The sequence below is a fragment of the Macadamia integrifolia genome, unplaced genomic scaffold (assembly GCF_013358625.1).
Source record: "Macadamia integrifolia cultivar HAES 741 unplaced genomic scaffold, SCU_Mint_v3 scaffold_210A, whole genome shotgun sequence".
In the NCBI taxonomy this organism is placed as follows: Eukaryota; Viridiplantae; Streptophyta; class Magnoliopsida; order Proteales; family Proteaceae; genus Macadamia; species Macadamia integrifolia.
Window position 1 is genome coordinate 77,642 of NW_024870643.1, and position 19,667 is coordinate 97,308.

The 19,667-nt window shown below is 42.0% G+C and overlaps 2 protein-coding genes across 2 annotated transcripts in view; both read left to right on the forward strand.

Moving 5' to 3' along the window:
- LOC122071333 (UDP-N-acetylglucosamine transporter UGNT1-like) overlaps positions 1-19,667 on the forward strand; it is a 68,464-nt gene that overhangs the window by 48,245 nt on the left and 552 nt on the right. The gene's annotated exons all lie outside the window — the stretch shown is intronic.
- On the forward strand, positions 18,103-19,649 carry LOC122071334 (U11/U12 small nuclear ribonucleoprotein 25 kDa protein-like). The gene is made up of 3 exons (XM_042635675.1): positions 18,103-18,774; positions 18,890-18,989; positions 19,212-19,649. The coding sequence occupies exons 1-3, from the start codon at positions 18,591-18,593 to the stop codon at positions 19,351-19,353; spliced, it is 426 nt and encodes a 141-aa protein (XP_042491609.1). The 5' UTR covers positions 18,103-18,590; the 3' UTR covers positions 19,354-19,649.

A 19,667-nucleotide genomic window follows, 5' to 3' on the forward strand; every position in this document is an offset into this window, starting at 1 on the left:
ACCCAGAAAGACCTTAAGTGGGATGGATGAAATCCACCAGAAGGTTCCAAGCATCAATGATGTGGGAGTTTCTGGAGGTGTATTTGGCTGGTCGAGACAGAAGGGAAGAGGTTTTGGACTTAACATCAAAGTAGATAGCTTTCCAAATCTTATTCGAGGAACGGGATTTGGAGGTCCATCTACAGATGTTACGCTCCATCTAGAGGTGGTTAATGGGGGCACAAAAAGCAAGCTTCCAACGGTGTCACAAATGGAGGAACCAGAGATAGCCGAGAGGGCAACATGTATGTGGTCAAGAATCTTCCTCCAGATCCAGGAGGCATGAGGAATGGAAGGAGTCATCCAAAGGGAATTAGATTTGAGAAAACCCAAGTAAATCCAATCCTCCCAAATGCTTTTATGCTTTAACACAACATTCCAAATTAGCTTGATAATAACAATGGAATTGATCATTTTGATTCTTCTAATCCCAAGACAACCTTTACTTTAGGAAGACAAACCTTTTCCCAACTTAGGGGTCTCTCATGAATTTAGAGGAGTCAGAGCCTTTCCATAGGAAGGAACAGAGGAGCCCTTCATAGGATTTGATGATGGAAGCAGGAAGGGTAAAGGTGTTAAACCAATAGAGGTATATGGATTGAAGGACCGATTTGATTAAGCTAAGGTGGCCAACAAAAGATAGAATCTTGCCTTTCTAGAGCTAGATCCTTTTCCTGAGGTTGTCCAGCATGGGGGCACAGTGATGGGTGGAAAGCCTGGAGGATATCAGGGGAAGACCCAAGTGAAATTCCAAAGAGCTCAGAGAGAGAGATGCAGACCTCAGGGGCAATGCCAGTGAAAATATTTGACTTTAGGAGGTTTATAAGATTTGATGATGGAGGCAGGAAGGGCAAAGATGTTAGACCAATAGAGGTACATGGATTGAAGGATCGATTTGATTAAGGGAAGGTGACCAGCAAAAGATAGAATCTTGCCTTTCCAGAGCTGGATCCTTTTCCTGAGGTTGTCCAGCATGGGAGCACAATGATGGGAGGAAAGCCTGGAGGATATCAGGGGAAGACCCAAGTATTTCACAGGCAAAGACCCAAGCGAAATTCCAAAGAGCTCAGAGAGCGAGACGTAGACCTCGGGGGCGACGCCAGAAATGAAAATATTGAACTTTAAGAGGTTTATGCTGAGGCCCGATCTGGATTCGAAGGAATGAAGGGTGGACATGATAGTGGAGATGGAGAGAGAATCTGGTTTAGAGAAGATCATGATGTCATCGGCGAATGCCAAATGAGAGAGTAGGGATTTGCATTTGGGAATGAGAGAAATGAGGTGGAGGTTGGCCGTAGATTGAATGGAGCGAGAGAGGACTTCCAAGGAAAGAGAGAACAACAGAGGGGAAAAGGGGCATCCTTAACGGATGCCACAACCCAAGGGGAAGTACCCAGTCGGGCTCTCATTCAAAAGAATGGAGAAACGGGGGGAGGAGATGCAAACCCAAATCCAATGAACAAAAGATGGTAGGAATAACATTTGAAGAAGCATGTTGGAGATAAAATCCCAGCTAATGGTGTCAAAAGCCTTGTGGATATCAATCTTGAGGAGAGTCGCAGGGGAGTGGGACTTATGAACGAAACTGCGAACAATCTCATAACAGAGCATGATGTTATCAGAATTACTCCTGCCAGCAATGAAGGCCGATTGGTTTGGGTTGACGAGGGATTCGATTACCTTCTGAATCCTGTTGGCAAGGATTTTGGCCACAAACTTATAGAGGATATTGCACAGAGAAATGGGCCTAAAATCATTCATGGAGACCACTCCATCATTTTTAGGGATGAGGCAGTGGAAGGTATGGTTTACCCCTTCAATTTGATTTTGGTTGAAGAAAAAACTCTGAACCGTAGAAATAAGGTCATTTATGATGGTACTCCAGTAGGCAGAGAAGAAGCCCATGCTAAAACCATCAGGGCCCAGGGCTTTGTTGGATTTGTGAGAAAGAATGGCTGAGATTATTTCCTCCTCACTGGGGATGGATTGGAGAAAAGGAATAAAATCAACGGGGACAGATTTGTTGAGGAGATTCTGGGGGATGGGGTGGAAGTGAAAGGGGGGACTAAAGAGCCTCTGGAAGTGAGAGATGGCTTCAGCCTTGATGTGATCTAGGGAAAAGAGTTCAGCCTCGGAGGAGGAGACAAGCATCGAGATGGAGTTGGCATCATTTCTAGCTTTGAAAGCGTGATGGATATAAGCCGAGTTGGAAACACCCAATTCAAGCCATTTGATGCGGGCTTTTAGCGCAGGAAGCTTTCTTCCTGCTCAAGCAACAAGGCTAAATCATAAGTGGTAGATTTCTTTTCCTCAACAAGGATAGGGTTGAGGAGATTGTTTTGGCTTTTAGATTAGGTGGAGTGGAGTTTGTCCCGTGCAGAAGAGACCCGAGAGGTGATGTTCCCAAAGGTGGAGTTCCAAAGCTTTAAAGCAATTTTCACACTCTTGAGTCTGGAGGCAAAAGAAAGGAGAGGGAAAGAAGAAAGGGGGCTATGGTTATGCCAAGCACTAAAGACAAGGGAGTGGAAATCTGGGTGGAAAATCCACATGTCAAAGAATTTGAAAGGTTTAGCCAAAGGAGAGGAAGGGAATGACATGTAAAGAGATGGGCATGTGATCAAAGATCCCAGAAAAACCAAAACTAGCATGAGAAAAGGGGAAAGAGTCAAGCTAGGCTTCATTAATGAGGGCTCTATCAAGCTTACATGCCACACGAAGATTACTAGATCTTCTGTTGTACTAAGTGAGCTTGACTCCAGACCATCTGAGATCAGTAAGATTAAGATCGTCAATGCAATCATTGAAGGAGTCAATGACCAAAGAATCAATGGGGTTGCCCCCTACTTTTCATGGCTAAATCGAATAGCATTGAAGTCTCCTGAGATGTCCCAAGGACTGGGGCCCAAGGTGTTGGCAAAGGAAAGAAGATCATCCCAAAGAGAGGACTTGAGGGAGGCTTGATTGTGAGCATAAACAATGGAGAGGAAGCAAATGAATGGGCCGGAGTGATGTGAGATTGAGATGTGGGTAACTTAAGTTGAGGAGGAAAGGCTAGTTATGGTAAGAAAGGCGAGGTCCCAGAGAATCCAGATTCTTCCATTCGAGCTGTGATGATAATTGGAGAGGAAGGACCATTTGGGGGCAATTGAGGAAGCAATATGTGTCGCATTGGCCTCAAGAACCCTGGTTTCCAAAGGGCGACAGAGGTTGGACTGAGAGGAGCGAATTAGAAACTTGATTTCAACTTTAGCCGAGGAATTGAGACCTCAGACATTTCAAGTGGTCTAAGGGATCACTGAGAACTAGTAGGAGTGGGCATTAGACGCTTAGATGAGCTACGAGGGGTGATGGGGGTGGAGAGACCAGTGGAGGAGGGAGGGCGGTGGCTGTAACCAATGACAGGGGTGGTGGTAGATGTGGATGATGATCTGGTGTTAATGGATGAGCTTTTTGTTTATGTTTCCAAGGGTGTAGAGTGGAGGTTTTGTTGGTGGTAAAGGGAGAGTTATGTTTGGCAAGTTGAATTGGTTGAAGGGTGGTTGGTGTCTCATCCAGGGAAGGGATCAACAGAGTATTCTGAGTGGTTTGGCCAGTTATGCTTAAGGGATCAATTTGGATTGAATTAACAGTCGATGAGCCATTGAAGATGGGGTTTATTCCAGAGGTCGTGAGGCCAGAGTTCTTCAACTGTGTCACTGAGATGGTGTCACCATTTGTTGGGTAGCATTCTGAATGGAGGAGAGCACTTATGCGTCTCCTGAGTGCATATTGGTCAAACTAAGAGGAGTGTCCAACATCGTGGGTAGTTCTATAGTCGAACGAGGGCTAGAGGAAGCTGGAGAACCTTCAAAGGATGCTACGGGGCGTTCTGAGGCCTGACGAGAAGCTGTGTGGCCTTCCAAGTCTTCATGAGTAGCTACGAGGCCTTCCAAGTCTTGACGAGGAATATTAATGGCATCATGATCTTCAATGAGGGCTGCCGGATTAGAAGTGGTGGCAACCAGGGAGTCGCAGATAGAACATCAGAGATCCCAGGCGGCGAAGCAACATCAATTGGAGAGTGAGAGATCTCGCCGACTAACGGAGGGGAGATAGGAGCAGGGGCCTGAGCACTGGTGGTTGTAATCAAAGATGAACCTATAGCAGAGGGGTGTCTGTCGGAAGCAGTCCAATAGGGAGCGATCGTGAGTGAAGAGGCCAAGTCGAGTGGCTTGGGATATGGGTTAAGTTGAATGGGTGGATCAGGTTAAGGAATAGGATAGGTAGGCCGGGTTAGAGGATCGGGTTGTGGGTTATGAGCAAATAGGATGGTTGGGTCAGTTTGTGGGTTTGGGTTAGTGGGCTATTTTAAAGGTTGGGTCGGGTTGTAGAGGTTACCCAGGTAGAGGGGGTGGTCCGATGGGTATTTGAAGAACCAGTATAAATTGGCTGCGAGGGACGAAGTCTGGTTCAATGTTGGACCGGGTGTGCAAATTCATTGGAGGCTGAGAATAAGGAGGTAAAGAAGGGTTGGAATGTTCCACCAATGATGAAGAAGAATAAGCAGAGGGTACAGAGCCAAGGAGTGGCAAAGGAGGGGAAAGGACAGTTTTGGGGATGCGGGTGATATCGCCAAAGTAAGGGTGTCAATTGGTGCGGTTTTGATTCAGTTCCAAATGATGATAAGGTGGACCATAACTGAACCCAAAACCAACTCAGTTCCATATTTAGATATTCAAACCGATTCAATTCGGCTCAGTTTGATTTTGGTTCCAATTCGGTTATGATATGAAATTTTATTCGGCTTTATACCTCGATTTTAGTTCTATTATGAAAACGGTTCCACTTTTGAACCATGATTGTGATGGACCAAAGGCCATAATGGGCTCAAGTTATGGGCCTTATGGCGTTGCTAACTCCAAAATTATCTTAGCTTATAAATATGTGATGATAAATTGTAAGAAATACTTACCACATAAAAAAAAAAGAGCTTGCAAAATACACTCTTGAATGATAAGAGCAATTCGTTTCGGTTTCGGTTCAAACTGACGGTTCTAAAACCCTAAACAAAAATTGAGCCGAATAGCATACTCACATATTCAAACCAAATTTGAACCGAATAAATTCGGTTCAATTAATTTGGCTCGATTTCGATTTCGCTATTCGGTTTCGGTTTGAAATTGACACCCTTATGCCAGAGAGGCTCGATTGTCTGATCTAAACTTCAGGAGGCAGAGAACCTAAGTGTGGAAGTGACTGCTCAGAGGCCAAAGCAGGTTCTGACGTCTCCAGAACCAAGAATGGATTATACCCTACCGGTAAAAGCACCGTCGAAGGACCAGTGGTCATGGCATTCAAGGCTGTCGTCAATGACACTTTCGTAAGGAGATAGAGGTATTTTCCTGTAACGAAGGGATCTGATTCTTGCTATTTCTAATTTTGCTACTGCTGATGGGAAGGTTTATGGAAGAAACTGACTGAGAGAGGTCTCGAGATGGAGCATTTGTGGCTACTGGGTTTGGTTGCAGAGATTGTTCGATGCGGTGGGGATGATTTTCAAACAGCGATAAGTTTTATGGCCAAAACAATTGCATGAAGAGCAGACAGGGGGGACCCATTCGTAAGATACATCTTGAATGAATGAAAACCCTTCTCCATCCATCACAGTAACAGGAGAGGGAATATTGGAACTTGCTTGCACTTCGATACCAATTCTGGCATAAGATAACTTGCCCATAATTTTTTTTGCCGATTCGAGTACAGCGGCTTGCCAATTAGAGAACCGATTATACTGAGGCCTTTGGCACACCAATAATGGAGGGAGATTAGGGAATGAGACCCAAAGTGGAATGGTGGTAGGCCCTGCTTTGCTGAACGAAGAATGAGGTTCCCATTGTTTAATAAATAATGGCTTCTTTCCGACATACCAGGGACCACCATCTGATATAAAAGCTTTTTTTTATTCATCGTCGAAGTTAAACATGAAGGTACCATTTGTCAAGCATGTAAATGGATATAGAGTATATTGGTTTCCATTGCTTTATCAATGAAGCTTTGACCAAGGTGAAGGGGGGCTTGCTTCCAAGGAAAGTGCTTATGATGTAGTTCTTCCACTTGTGGATCTTTGAGTCCAGAAGTCCAGGGGCACAACTGGGGAGGAGTGTTGGTTATCAGAAGGGGTGGAGGATGATACCACAGAGGCGTAGGATCAGTTACCAGGAGGAGGATTTGGATGAGGAGGAGGGGAGGGAGGAGGCAAGGATTCAATAGAGGTGGGGAGGGAGGACGCAAAGGAGAGGGAGCTGTCGACAACAAAGGTTGCCAGAGGGGAGGGGGTCATAGGTAGGGGCTATGGCATGAGTGGCTAGGGGATCGTACTTGGTGTTCTATGAGGATAGATTAGTTCCGTTCGGACCGCAGTGGTAAAATTGGTATAGGTAGGGTAGGAGTGTCCAACATTGATCTATTATTGTGCTTAGTAATAGTGTTTGCCTTCCCCTAGGCCAGCATCATGTGTTACACGAGTCTTACACTAGCGGTCCGTATGGTTTCAACCCACATGTGTCTGTATGATTTGAACCACATCCTGTGTTAACAAACCACATACTATTACCTATTGAGCTAAAATGAACAAATGGCCAAACTATTTCCCCTATTTTCTTTACATAAGCTATCTTTGCGTCTCATGTCATGTATTGGCATGAACTTTAGATAAAGTAGCAATCATGAAGAATTGGTCTAAAATGTGGCCTGTCCAGTTTTGGGAGATGTGGTGATGCCAAGCAATTAGAAGGTCTATCTTATAATCAAATTAACAACCTTGTTTGTTGCAAATTTATCATTAGGAGTGGTCAAGGGCTAGCCATAGTTTTCAAATCTCCTCACCCCCCCTTGGGTAATTACAGGCTTAACATTATGTGATCCTTTGTCAAAAAAAATATATATATAGGACAAGCTAGGGTCAATTCGGCCCAACCCTGCCTAACCTTCAGCCCGATAGGGTTGGGCCTGAGCGTGAACCCGACATGTTGGGTTGAGTTTTGGGGACCTAGGGTTGGGTTGGGTTGGGTTTTAAGAAACTGGCCCAACCCGGCCCTATTTCACCCCTATATGAAATTGTTCATTAAATTTTTCGGTTTTGGTTTTACCTAAAAATCTTGTACTGAATCGAACCAAACCATTTACACTAGAAACAAAATGTTGCATTTTCAATTCCGTCATTGATGAGCAAGATGACGGCAGTACATGCTTCGGGTGACAAAATGTGGTCGTTCTTTTCTTTGCCCTTTAGCTATTGGTACAAGCTTAGGTCAAAGAGGGGCATTCTGTAGACACCCAATTTTGTCACCCTTCTCCGGCAATGATGACTTACTGATCATGGACACGATCTTTTACTTTCGATCGACAGAGATGAAAACTGACTGAGGTAACTATTCCCAGAGGCATTCCATGCTTCCGAGAAATCCCATGTGAGAGAAAGGAAGGGTCTAATTATAACATTTCATATACGAAGGAGTACGGTCCTAGTGACCGTACGGATGCATAGCACTCATAATCACGATTCCAACAATATATGGTATGTCAAAATCGGACCATCAGATCTCCCGCAATCATTCCTAGAAGTTACTCCATAAACATCCAAACCCCACCCATGCGAGCCCCCATGCTTTGCCTTGAGTGCCCAAACCCCACCCATATGAGGCCCCACGCTTTGCTTTGAGTGCCCATACCCCGTCCATGCAAGCCCCCACGCCTTGCCTTGAGTGCCCAAACCCTGCCCATGCGAGCCCCATGCCTTACCTTGAGTGCCCAAACCCCACCCATACGAGCCCCCACACCTCTCCCCGCACCCCTGCTTGTGCCCCGGGTGCACCTGACCAAGCTCCGCGTGCACCTAACCAAGCCTCGCGCATGCCAAACCAAGCCCTAGCACCCTTGCCCAAGCCTCAGCACCCTTGCCCAGGCCCCAGCACCCCTACGGAGCCCTAACCCCCTGCTGGAGCTCCAGCGCCCCTGCTGAAGCCCCAGTGCCCCTGCTGGAACTCCAGTGCCCCTGTTGAAGCTCCAACACCCCTGTTTTAGCCTTGGCACCCCTGTTTTAGCCCCAACACTCCTGTTTTAGCCCTAGCACCCCTACAGGAAATCGAAATACTCATTCCGGTGACCAATTTGGAGAAGGGATTCTCTCTTCACCCGCCTATGTATCCCACACTGCCCTGCTAGCGTACCTTACACTGCAGCCTCCTATTGGTCCAAAAAGGCATATTTTTACCTTATTGGTCCAAAAAAGTTACTTTCTCCCCCATTGGCCAAAGAAATTTACCCTCCACCCCATTGGTCCAAAATTTCTTACTTTCACCCCATTGGTTTAGAAAAATTACTTTTTACCACCATTGGCTAAGGAATTTTCTCTTTCCTCCCTATTGGTCCAACAATAAAATTGCTTTTACCACCATTGGCAAAAGTTACTTTTTACTTTCACCCCATAAATACCCCCTCCCTTTGGTTTTTGACAACATAACACCACAACAACCCAAGCCTCTTAGTGAGCATCCCATAGTAGGGAAGCTCTGCCCTCTCTCCTCCCCTTTCCCCTTGAGGTTTTTCAAGTCTTCAGAGAGATCTTCATAAGATCCGAAGTGTTCTTCAGGGCTTCAAAACTCTTTAATCCTTTGCCTTTTTTTTTTTAGTGAGATTTTGTGTAGGAAAAGTTTCCCCTTTGTCTCCCACCCCCTTTGGAGGTTCTTCAAGTCTTCAGAGAGATCTTCGTAAGATTCCTTCGAATCTTTGAAGTATTCTTTGGGCCTTCAAAGTTCTTCAACCATTTAGGTTTCAGCCCATTCCTAGCGGAAGCTCTGCTGGAGTGTCACCTCAGCCTAGCCCTCCCATAGCCTATCCCCAGTGGAAGTTCTGCCAGAGTGCCACCTCATCCTAGCCCTCCTATAGCCTATCCCCAGTGGAAGCTTTGTCGGAGTGCCACCTCAGCCAAAATCCAGAAGTAGCCCATCCCTAGCAGAAGCTCTGCCAAATTTCCACCTTAGCCTAAGCTCGGAAGTAGCCTTCTCTAGCCGAAGATCTGTCAGAATTCAAATCCAAAAGTAACCGTTCCTAGCCAGAACCCTGTCCGAATATTATCACAGTCAGCATCTCTCGAGAAAGGAAGTTGGAGGTCAAGACCATCTTCCCCTTAGCCAAGAGAATCCACAAGAAGTTTGTACAAGCATCAACAAGGGGTCCACCCCTTTTGACCCAAAACAGGGGTTAAGCTCAGGTATAATTTCTCAACAGAATTAACACAATGTAGACTTTATATTGACCTTGTTTAGTGTACATAGTTATTTAAATTCAGTCAATGTATATATGTGTGATAACTTAGCCATGCATGCAGAATAAGAATAATTGGGAAAAATGTTCGTTCTTAAGCATCTAGTAGGAAGACTGGTTGAACTGGGTAGATTGGGTGCCTAACACATTCCCAATTCTACAACCTGACACTTACCTCAAATCTCTGCACCAAACCAACTTTCGGGCCCTTTTCTCAGGAATTGGGCACACCTCCCGATCCTAGGCCCATAATCCTATGTGGTGACTCCAAACCCTTTTGCATGATTCTGGTCCCCATATTGGACCATCATCAAATCCCCATCTCGAATGATGAACTTTACACTCCTGTGAAATAGGCCTTAACGTATCTCTGAGCAGTGATACGGTGGTGTGGGACCTGCAGGCCAAGCACACGTGACACACCCCTCCCTCATGAAAGAGAAAGAGAGGATGGAAGGAACGGAGAGAGGACGGAATGAATGCAAGTCTTTTTCTCCCCTCCCCAAGAAGGGGGGAAGAGATATCTCATCTTTCGGCTGCTACCCTCACACAAGCCCAACCCTTTTTTTCCATAGTACTCCTATTTACATTTGCCCTAAACTCATTGTAGTTTGTAGCCTACCATTTTCTTTGCAAGTGCATTTTAAAGAATATAGCCTATTTCTCTCTCTCTCTCTCTCTCTCTCTCTCTCTCTTGATTGCTTCTATAGGCTTGTTTGCAACCTTTTTAAGATTACCACTCTATAGTTGTTCTTCTTTCCCCACCACCCTCCCCTTTTATCACCAGTGCCTCCAATGTTGCATAGCATTACTATTGGATCTAGCTAAACCATTCTCATTCTCTTATGGAGATGCCTTTTCCACTACAAGGTTCACTTCAGTGGCAACTTTTGGTGTTTTCTGTTGAGTTCCTTGAGGAGGTAGGGACTGGCTAGAGCTTTGGGGGAGGTGGGAGGGGGAAGGAAAACTCATTCTCAACCCTAAATTTGCTGATCCAATATTTTACCCCGGTCATTGACTTGGGATTTTTACCTTAGCTACTTTTCTTTTTCATTGATTTAAGTAGCTAAACTTTGGATTCCAGGGCTACAACCTGAGGTCGATTCAACTTACTAGTTTATGCTTTAGCTTTAAGTTCCTAGGCTTTACCTGCAAAATTAGTTTCACCTCGATCCATATAGCCCGACTTTGGATGCCAGAGCTAGGTCTTGAGTTTATGCTGGTCGATATACTTACCAAGGTAAACTCTTTGGATCAAGCTTTCTATCTCTCTTTTGGGGTGCTATCATTACGGTAATGACATAACTTGCTCGGATTTCTCCTCTCGGAGTGGTTGCTGAGTTTTCTCGGCCACTTGATGTAGTCTCTATTAGGGATTCTACACCATAGAATCATATGAACAACCCCATAGTGTTTAGAATACAAGTACGAACTATAAAAGAGATTAACCACATACCTCTTGAGCGTGGGTGGAGTCCCTAAACCAAGATCAATAATACCCTCACGAACAGTGATGAAGAACTATACAATTGGAGTCCCTCTACTGAGATCTTCTACAATCTCTTACTCTGGGGTTTCCTCTCTCTGTGCACTTACTCTTGTGAGAAAGTAGTACTCCCAAATAATATGTTGTGTAAGTAAAATAGTTGCAAGGACCATCTACTCTATTTATAATAGAATCTCTAAAGTCCTATTCCACTCCCACAATGGAAAGGGCTAAGAGTTTCCTAATCAAAGTGAGTCTACAATTGCTTGGGCCTAATGAGTCAATCGATATTAGTTAAGCCCACATAAAAGTCCTAACAACCACGGTCTTGTATATGCAGCAGGCTCTCTAATCTCTTATAGGTAAGTGGAGTATAACTATCAAACTTCTTTGGTGGGCTCTTAGGTTTGTCAGCATCTCTATCAGATCAGTGCTTCTTGGTTCAACCAATATGAGTCCCCTTCTCCTTCGTCTTGGATCTTTTCTTGCCACACTTCCCCTCTACATATTGTCTTGTGCTTTCATGGTCTCATTGGCTGTGATATACTTGTTACACTGAGCCTTCAGGCCCGTAAGGTCTTTTTATTCTTTCTTTGCTAGTGAATAATTGACGCTATTATCTTTGATTCCAATGAGAAGGGATGCAAACTTTACGTTGAGTTAAAATTTCTCACCTCCAATTTATATATTGAGAGCAATTCACCTTTCCTCTGCTTAATACTCATCAAGTTGATGAGTCTTCTTAAGAGCTTTATTGCTCAAGAAATATTTGATGAAGACTTGACTCGACTCCCAAAAATTATGGATGGAATTCGGTAAAAGCCAATTGTACCATGTCCTAGCTGCCTTCTTGAATGTGTGAGGAAGTGCCTGGCATATGATATTCTTCGAGAGTTGATGGAATGGCATTATGATTTTGACCCCTTCCATATGGTCAACAGAGTCAGTGGTGTTGTCATATGTATCATATTTCAGAATCCTAAACTCAACAGGCAATGAGTTTATAACATTGTCAGCTAAGCCCATGTTGCTAGTAAAATTTGTGATTTTTGCTTGATTGGATTTTGTACGAATTTGTAGACCTCCTTTTGGAGATCTCGAATCATCTGTTTTAATGCGGGATCAACCTCCCATTATGAGGATCATTTAGCCAATCATTATTGGCCATAAGCCCTTTGTCTTTAGGGGCAGACGCAATTACGAGGATTATGACCAAACCCAGTGGAACTAGAGATACCACAGACATCCTCTGGGTCACCCGGGGGTGGTTACTGTTGTAACTTGGAGTCACTGAGAGGGGGGTGAATCAGTGAGTCCAATTCTGATCCCCAAAACTATCTGATATCTAACGCGGAAAAACTTGATACACCTGTCCCTATACCTGTCCCTGTTTGTACATAGTCGTATGCACACTCAGCCTCTTATAGACACTTCTAAGTGTGCACACTCATTCGGCATTCCACGCACTTCAATATATATAATGCAAACAATAAGCACACCCACAACACAAGGTTTTTACGAGGTTCAAAAATTTGCCTATGTCCCCGGAGTAGTGCCCGTAAAGGCTTCATACCTACTCAATACCTATTTTTGATTGCACCCACAATCGGGAGCACCCACACCCAATTTTCTCAAGTCAAAGCTAAGATAACACTTTCAGTGCCGGTACAATGTGTAGCACTAACTACACAAGAGCATCCACTCCTAGTGCTTAACACCCACTAAGTATTCAATAAAGAGCACAATAAATTTGGGCTTATATCAATGCCCTACAGTTAAGCCATGCCTAGCATATACATCCACAACTAGTTAGCATGCTTATAGTTCATCTACAACTAACCTAACATGTATATAATTCATCCACAACTAACCCTAGCATACATACATATCATTATACATGCATATAATGTAAATCCAAGGTTAGGGAATCTCACAATTGATTGCTTGGGATGACTGAGAACTTGTACTGAAAACTTTTGTGTTCACACATTTTCTCCCATTTGGCTTCTTGCTCTTCAAAGCTACCATAAACAAACCCTCACTTGCTTTCTTCTCTTCCTCTTTGGCTTTGAGTCAATGCATCATCAACATACCTCAACCACCTTCTCAAACCCCCATTAATGGAGTAAACAAAACTCCCATTGAGAAACAAAACCCATTCATGGTTCTACCAACAAAGGGGGAAGCTCCTCTCTTCATTTTACTTCTTCCTTTGGCTTAGAAATAAGCTATCATCCATACCACCCAACTACCCTTCTAAACTACCATTAATGGAGTGTAAAACAACTCACATGGAGTCTTCAAGCTCTTCATTGGTTAACAATGGAGGGAGGAGTTTCACACACAAAATCTGTAGCCTTACACTCTCTGAAACCCTTATTTTCTTCCTCTAATGTGTAAAGTTCAAAAAAAAAATGACGAAGCCGCAATTTGAATGGATGAATTTGGCCTTGTGGTTAAGGAGATATGGCCATTTGAAGTTGGAGCAATGAGATAGCCTAAAATAGAATCTTTGGTGGTTGGTATAGGCTACGCCGGTGGCATGCGCAACAGAAGGGCAAATCTGGCCTTAGATCTCATCAAAAGGAATCTCTTAATATGAGCCGTCCGATTTAAATAACGGATAGTAAATAGAAGCTATAGATCTAGGATCCGCTAATGTAGGCTGTTAGTGCTTGCATCAGCAGTCAGAATTGTTGTCCACATCCCATTGGTTTGATCAGCGCTTCACGGTAGATTGTCGGCTACATCTCATACAGTAAAGGTGGCTTCCAACCCTTGGATGGAGATCTTCAGATCTGGTTTAAACCAGATCTCATGAGATCATGGAAAATAACATCTATCCATGCCACTTTTTGCATGTGCGTAACACCGTAGCGCAACCTGATCCTGTGCAGCGCTAGCATTGGTTTTTGATAAATCTAACCAATAGAAAACCTTGCACAAGCATATTAAGTGTCCAATCCAGTGCCAAATCGTGAGCACTCTCAAATGGGAACCAAGCCTACGTGGCTTAATCGGAGCCGTCCATTAAGGATCTCTTTTATTCTTTTAAATAGCAGTTAAACCCCTGCTCCGTTAGACTTCAATGCCAGAAACCCCTTATCAACTCAAACCTTTAAAACCTAAAAATTACAAAAAAAAAAGCCCTGAAAGTTCAAAATTAAAATCTGGAAAATCCACCCAACACCGAGAGCAATTGGTGCTTTTCCGGTTTGGATATTCGTATTGGCTTCTGTTTGAGATTTAAAATGTAACCGCAAGCGTACAGATCAGTGTAGCTACGGGTTGAACACAGGGAGAGCAGTCACTTTATTTTTTATTTCTTTTAATAATGCAAAAGTGAACTGATTAATGGTTGTGATCTAATTCTAATTACCGTCCTAAACATATGTATCTAATATAACGTCCTAACCATTCGTCATCTAAGAATTTAAAGACGCAAGCCACGCAATTAAAAATAAATAAATAAATGACTGAAAAGACACAACCCACACAATTAAAAAAAAAATAAATAAATAAAGGAAAAAAATGCTGAAATAAAAATAAAGTAAAAGAAAGGGGATAAAGCTAGAGAGAGACTCACAAGTAGGTTTCTCTACTTAGCCCAAGGTAGGGGTGTCAATTTGTGGCCCGACCCGACTAAACCGACCAGGACCTACCGTTTATAGACCGGCCCGGCCTGGACCGTTTATTAAACGTGTCAGGCTTGAGCCCGGCCCGTTTATAAATGGTCGGTCTCGGTTTTGCTACTTGGACTGTCGGGCGCCTGATCGAGATCGACCGAATAACGCCCGACCGAGACCGGCCTATTGTGCACCGACTTGGCCCGACCCTTTAATGATTGTAGAATACCTATTTTACCCCCCAAATTAAAGAATAAAAACTAAAAAGTAAAGACATGTTCACATTTTAAATAATGGTTATATTTGGTATCATTTATTGATTTATTGTCATTTTTTTGGGCTTGCATGAGTGGGCCGGAATATAATAATACATTTCAAAGAGGGCCCGTTTAAAAACCGGTTAAAACCCGTTTAACATTAAACATGTCCGTAGCCCGATTAAGGCCCGATTAAAGCCCGATTAAGGTAGCCCGATTATAGACCGAGACCGACCGACCGAATATAAAGTGTACCATGCCCTCAATAACTAAGCCCGATTAGTTAAATGGACGGACACGGTGTAGCCTTTGAAGGTCTTCAAGCCCGATTAAGCCCGACCGAAATCGAACCGGCCCGACCGGTTGACACCCCTAATCCACCCACCCTGTATTCTATGAAGTCTAAAATGCCTTCAGAATTATTTCAGGAGTCTCATCCAACTACATTAAGAGATTCTCTTTTTCACCATGGATGAAGAAAAATTCAATCCATAGAATTTTGTTAACACATAAAAAAAAATAAAAAAATAAAAAAATTAATAATAATAATAATAAAAATAAATAAATAAATAAATTTTGAGGCACAACAAAGAAGCCGCACAACCATATAAGGCATAACATGTAGGCCTAAAAGACAACATTTCAAGAGAAACAATTCCAAACAGAGCAGCAAGCCTAAAACATCTAATCTACGTGCAAAGGTGGAAACCTTTCATAGAAGAATCTGAAATTAGACTCTTTGAAGGTCTCTGTCTCCACAAATGAAGACTTCCAAATATCAATCATAAAAGGGTTGTCCTTAACCATTTCACCTTCATGTAGGGTGTTGACATTAGGCATCATTTGATAATGTTCCTAAAAACGTGTTTCTGCATTTTCCTGTTCCTAGAAATGGAGAAATGGGGTAAAATCATTTGATAATCTTGTTTCGTTCCACTTGTTTTTAGAAACATAAATATGAATTTATGTTACAAGCAATCATGAAAGATTGTCCCTACTACATTGTGGTTGTGGTCATTTAGTTTCAGCCAAAAAGAATATCAAAGTATTGTGCAGCCACTATATCACGGTAAGCATGTCAAATTAGAACCGAAACCAAAAACTGAATCCAGATCCGGACCGAATACCCTGAACCAAATCCAACCCATTATAATATGGTTAAATCCTGGATCTGAAATAAGTATTTATAATTCGGTTCAATCCGGATCTGAATTTATGCCAAGAACCAACGATTCTAACTGAAACCGGACCGGATAACTTAATGTCCACCTTTTCCTCTTTAACTAAAAACTTGACGTTACTTATATGGAAACCCGATATATTCAATCACCTAAATGATAAATCATCTTATAAAATTTCAATTATAGTCCAACTCTAAAACCCTCTTTTTTTTTAGTTTTTGTTGCATTGGGACTCATCACTCATGAATCATGAGTTAAACAATCTACTTAATTGAAACTCTTCAAGTTTGAAGTGTTCTGTACTTCCTCTTCTCTGGATATTGTGTTTTAAAGTAGTGGAATTAACGACATTAGAAGTTCAATAGATGATTGATAGCTTATGATTTTTTTTTTTCCATTCTTTTGTTGAGGAAGACCAATAACATAGTGAATAAACATTTATATTTTGTCTTCTGAATAGCAGTTGCATAGCAAAATCGAATTTAAAACTGGATACTAGAACCAAATAAGAACCAAATACAAAATCCAAATAGGAACCAGAACCGGATAGGTCGGGTACGAGTACCAATTTTCAGAACCAAGATGGGACTTTGTCCGGTTCTGGATCACAATAACACTCCTTGGAACTGGACCGAATACCTAGTTCCGGACCGATTGACACCCTTATATGACGAGAGTGTATAAATTTTTAATGTTATTTTATAATACGAAATTAAATTTATCAAACACCTAAACATCCGTTTCTATTCCCAGAAATGTGAAAATTAGTTTTTACTGTTTTTTGACACAGAAACGGCAGAAACGTTATCAAACGGTGCTTAGATGCAACTTCCTACCTTGTTTACTGATTAGGCTGGGCTTGAACTTGGGCTTGGGCTTGGGCTTTGGCGTCTTGGGCATGGGGCTTAAAACCCAATGTGCTAATAATACCCTCTTTATCCTGGCTCTTAGCCAGTTATCAGTGATATGTTATTCAATCTGGGAGGGGATTGTCTTTGAGTTATCCAATGAAAAGGTTTAATATTTACACGTTACATGGAATTGATTAGGTTTGTCCACTTTCGTTACCTATGCTATGTGTTTCTTGATCATCCATTAGACCATTCAGGTTAAACAGTTTTTGGCATTCTCTTAATCCCCAATAAATTTTTATCAAGTTATTAAATATTTTTATATAATAAAACAAAATGAGGATGCTAAGTGGTAAAATTATAAAAGATAAAACCAGTAATGAACAAAAATTACTGTTAATTTAGGAGTAGTGTTGCTAAATGATATGATGCAAGAATGTCATTGAGGCGGCATGGACATGTGCAATGGGAAGCTTTTGAATGCTATTATATAGATGGGCGATTTGATTCAGACTGAAGGAGCTAAAAGAGACAGAAATATGTCTAAAATGATTCTAGGAGAAGTAGTGATGAAAGACATTGGCCTTGAATAGAGCTGATTGGAGAAAAATAATCCTTGTAGCCGACCTCATTTAATTGGGATAAGATTGAGTTGAGTTGAATTATATTGATAAATGGAGAATTTGGTAATATGTGTATCTAATAGTCTCATCTTGCTAAATTATATCAGTCCATGACTATGTTGTTAAAAAATATGGAGCTTGATAGAAAATAGTAGAAAAACAAAGAAATTTACATCTTGTAGCAAGACCAACAAGACTTTTAAGTTAAAAACACTCCAAAGATATATTGAAATCTTTGCCACTTCTTTCTAATGCCATTTTATAGGATTTTTGGCAGATTCAAAGTTGATTTCAACCAATTCGGATCTAATTCAAATCGAAATCAGTGCAGATCAATCCATGCCCAATTCTAGGTTTTAAACCTTACAAGTGATTATTTACAAGCTTTGTAAAACTTAAATTTCCTGATTTATATGAAATAGCTTAAAGAAAGTTTCCAAAATAGAGTGGGTAGGGTTGTATCCAACCCAACCCAACTCAATTCAACCCAAGCCAAGAGAAAAATTAGAGGCTGAGGCCTGATGGGTTGCAAGGTTTGGAAAAAGATTCTCTCCAATTAACCATCTGACAACTGGGTGAACATGAGGATGCGTGTCCAAATCCTTCCAATCATTCGATGGTTAATTCGGCATTGACTGGGCAGCCTACTAATTAGAGAGGAGCCGGATCCGCAGGGTTTGGGTTTTTAGCCGGCCCACAAAGGAGACCCATGAAAGACATAAAGGAGATATGGCCGTTGGGGCCTGTTAGTATCCAGGTGTACACAAATTGCAGAATCTCTTGGGTCTCCACAACCTCTCCGATTTCCAAGCCAAACAAACAACCGGAAACCAATGTCGGTGGAAGGAAAGAAAAATAGGAAAATAAAACAACCAAAAAAATGAAAAAATCAATAGGAGTCTCTCTGCTCCTCCAATCATTTCCTTTGCCTCTGCAACTGTTCGTCTTCCATAGGAAAAAAAAAAGCTTCAAACAGAGGAAAAGCAGAAAGATCTATAATGGTAAAAGGCGAAACACAAACCTTAACCTTTCAAAAGGAATGCGTGTTGCTTTCTCCAAGGAATCTCTTCACTGGTTACTCCAGTTGAAGGTAACTTAGGATTCTCAACCAAACCCAATTCGTTAAACTCTTTCGAAGGTTTGTTGGTTGAAGAGTTTTTCGATTTGTTAAAGGGTTTGGTTGGGGATTGAAAGAGAGAGAGAGAGATTTAGAGAGATTAGGAAATGCCAAGAAGCATTGTGCAAATCGGCAGTCCTAGCCCTAGATGTTCCTTTGATGGTTTTGGAGGAGATTTCCCAACTTTTAGTCCTTTGTGTAGCGATGTTGTTAGTCGCCGGAGTTATTACCACAAACTTCCTCAACTGCTCTACAAGCTCTCTATTCTCAAATTGGATGGTTCTTCCTTTGGTATAGCTTCTTCTGCCTCTTCCCTCTCTTTTATCGCTCTCGATATGATCTGCATTGCAATGAATTATTTGGATTGAATTGGGTTTGGGTTTGGGTTTGGATTTTGTTTCTTCAGATGTTCAAGTTGCGAGGACGTCTTCAGTCGCCGAAGTCAAGGAGGCGATAGAGGATTTCTTTCATTTGTCGCCAAAGGATGGTCAAGACGAAATTTCCTGGTAAGGTTAAATACCATTTCTGAACAATCTGAGTATAAATGGGTAACTGATGATTCATTGAAATAACCTGATCCGAGACGTCTCTTAAAATTGTTTAACTTTGGTGTCTCTGGTTGAAAACCATCGTTTTGCTTCTTTTACCATGAAAATGGATGGGAATTTTTTTGGGTGATATTACAGGGGATTAAGGTTTGATTCTTCCCTTTGATCCCATGCATGCAGGTCACACGTATGGGGTCATTTCTGCTTAAGCTTTGAAGGTCAGAAACTAGTTAACGACAAGGCTTATATCAGAAGTTTTGGGATCAAGGATGGTGACCAGGTGTGTTTGGATTTATTTTATTATTCTCATTGCTTAGTATAATGGGTTTTGGTAAATTGTCATACTAGTTGTCTTTCAATTTGAAATATTCTGAAGATCAAATAAGCAAAGAAACATGGTAAACTCATAGAAGTAGCTGGCAAAGACTGATACATATATGTTGCATATATATATATATATATATTTACATAACATAGGCATTCATGTTGTGTTTCACTAGGTGTAGTAGTTATTGAATGTGTTTCTCGCATATTGGAGACTCGACTCCTGAGATTTTTCAGTTATTCATGTTGAATCATACCTTGGTTTTTCTCTCTTTCTAATTAACATCTCTGTTGCCCAATTAAAGGGAAGAA